A 2796-nucleotide genomic window follows, 5' to 3' on the forward strand; every position below is an offset into this window, starting at 1 on the left:
TTTTAGCATAGAGTAGAAGGCTGTTTCCACCCACTTGGTGAAGTAGTCAATTGCCACTAGAATATATTCATGTCCATTTGAAGCCTTGGGGGCTATTCTTCCAATCACATCTATGCCCCCGACTAAGAAAGGCCATGGAGAGGTCATGCTGTATAGCTCACTAGGTGGCACGTGATTCAAGTTTGCATGTGTTTGGCAATGTGGCAACTCTTCACAATGTCTACACAATCAATCTCCATCATGTTCTAGTAGTACCCTACCGTTAAGATCTTCTTGGCTAACATTGTCCCATTCATATGAGGATCACAAATCCCTTGATAAATTTCTTCCATAACTTTCTCATCTTCTTTTTTCTTTAGATAACAAAGATGTATACCATCATAAAATCTTTTATAAAGTTGTCCTCCACATAAGATGTATTGCATTACCATCATCCTAATCGAACAACACTCTCTCTTGTCAGCACCATCTGGATATACCCCCAATTCTATGAATTTCATGATGTCATAATACCAAGGAACCCCTTCCTCTTATATAACCAAGACTGAAGCTTCAGCCTTTTCTTTGTGTACCATCCTATAACTTTGTTCAATCTCTAAGGGTTGTGTCCAAACTCCTTCAAGTATTTCAACCATGGAAGCTAAGGTAGCCAAGGCATCTGTAAATTGATTCTGTGCTCTAGGGATAATCGTGTATTCGAGCTTGTCAAAAGTTTTGGTTAAATCCTCTAAATATTGCTGATAGGGCTTTAAGTGTTCCTCCTTCACTTTCCACAACCTTTGTACTTGAGCTATTACCAAATTCAAATCCCCAAAGACCTAGGCCTCTTTCACCCCTAATTCTCAGAGAGCCTCCATTCTGATGATACAAGCCTCGTATTGTACCATGTTATCGGTTGTCTCGAAGTTCAACTTAACTGCCAAGGGTATGTGAGATCCTTCGGGAGTGATCAAGAGTACTTCTATCCCATTTCCATATTGGTTCATAGCTCCATCGAAATACATCTTCCATGCCCCTAGCTCAATATCCAAAATATCCTCACCCAAAAAATCTTCTTTACCATCCTCTCCCTCCATGGGGTTCTCAGCACAAAAATTTGATACGATGCTCCCTTTGATAGTTTTCCTCACCACATACTTTAGATCAAATTCTACTAGTAGGATCAACCATCTTGACAGTCTTCCACTCAAAGTGGGCTTTTTAAACAAGTACTTTAATGGATTCATTATGGCCACTACCCATATTTGGAAAGGTAGGATAATGTGTCTCAACTTCTGTACGGCCCATACGAGAGCAAAGCATGATTTCTCTGTAGGAATATACCTAGTCTCATAATCATGGAATCTCTTACTCAAAATAGTACACGACTCTCTCATTCTTATCATCGTCTTTTTGTGCAAACATACTTCCAACGCATCCCCTATGATAGAGAGGTAGCGGAGTAATGTTTTCCCATGCATCAAGGGTATCAAGATAGGTGGATAGAGGAGATATTCATTAATGAGCTCAAAAGCTTTTTGGCATTCATCATACCATTCATAAGGTTCATTGTTCCTTAGGAGGTTGAAGATGGGCTCACAAGTAAAAGTGAGTTTGGAAATGAATTGGCTGATGCATTGCAATCAGCCTAAAAATCCCCTTATCTCCTTCTAACTTTTAGGTGGAGGCATTTCTAATATGGCTTTGATCTTTGATGGTTCCACTTCTGTCCCTTCTATCACTTACCAAAAAGACAAACAACTTTCCTGCGGTCACTCCAAAGGTGAATTTTTGCAAGTTCAATCTCAACCTATACTCTTTGATCCTTTTGCAGAACTTCCTTAAGTTAACAATGTGACCTTCTCTCTCCTTGGAATTCACAATCATATCATCGACATATTCTTCAACCTCATTATGCATCGTATCATGTAGCAAGGCTGTGGCCATTCTTTGGTAGGTCACACCTGCATTCTTGAACCAAATGGCATTATAATGTAACAATAGATTCCCCAATCTATGGTGAAGGTATTCTTGGTCATAACCCTAGAAGCCATCTTAATTTGGTTATATCTCGAGAAACCATCCATGAAAGACATAAAGGCACTACCGGCAGTATTATCCACTAAGACATCTATGTGAGAAAGAGGGAAATCATCCTTAGGGCAAGCTTTGTTCAAATCCCTAAAATCCACACACATTCTTTCCTTCCCATCTTTCTCGGGTACAAGCACAACATTGGCTATCCACTCGGCTTGATGTACGGGTTTGATGAAGCCTATCTTTAATTGCATGGTAACCTCTTCTTTGATCTTTAGAAGCCATTCGGTTCTCATACGCCTCAACTTTTGCTTGGCAAGCACCATGTAAGCATGAGTGTCAATGTGATGCTAAGCTATCTCAAGATCAATGTCAGGCATATCTTCATAGGACCATGCAAACACCTCTTGAAATTAGGTGAGCAACTCTTTGAAATCTTTTCTTTCTTTTTCGTTTAAGGTTGAGCCAATTTTAATTAAACGTGGATTCTCATCATTGCCCAAATTAAGAATTTCAAAAGTTGGTTCCATAGGTTCAATTTTCTTTTCCAATTGTTTATTAATTTCATTTTCAAATTCATCTGAATCATTTAAGTGTAGAATTTCAATATTATGGGACACATCAAAATAAGCCAAATCAAAATTCATCTTATTGAAAATGATGAAAAGTACATTGGAGCTTGCATTACAAAATTTCTTTCCCATATTGTTAGAAAACCCAACCCAAGTTCAATTAATAAGTTGCCCCACAAGAGGCATGATGAAGGCAGAAGGATCACTT

The 2796-nt window shown here is 38.7% G+C and overlaps 1 protein-coding gene across 1 annotated transcript; it reads right to left on the bottom strand.

Moving 5' to 3' along the window:
* Nucleotides 1–842: 842 nt before the first annotated feature.
* LOC126719594 (uncharacterized) lies at nucleotides 843–1376 on the bottom strand. Its single transcript, XM_050422129.1, has one exon. The coding sequence runs from the start codon at nucleotides 1374–1376 to the stop codon at nucleotides 843–845; it is 534 nt and encodes a 177-aa protein (XP_050278086.1).
* Nucleotides 1377–2796: the final 1420 nt, after the last annotated feature.

This window comes from Quercus robur, chromosome 3, assembly GCF_932294415.1.
Source record: "Quercus robur chromosome 3, dhQueRobu3.1, whole genome shotgun sequence".
Classification (NCBI taxonomy): Eukaryota; Viridiplantae; Streptophyta; class Magnoliopsida; order Fagales; family Fagaceae; genus Quercus; species Quercus robur.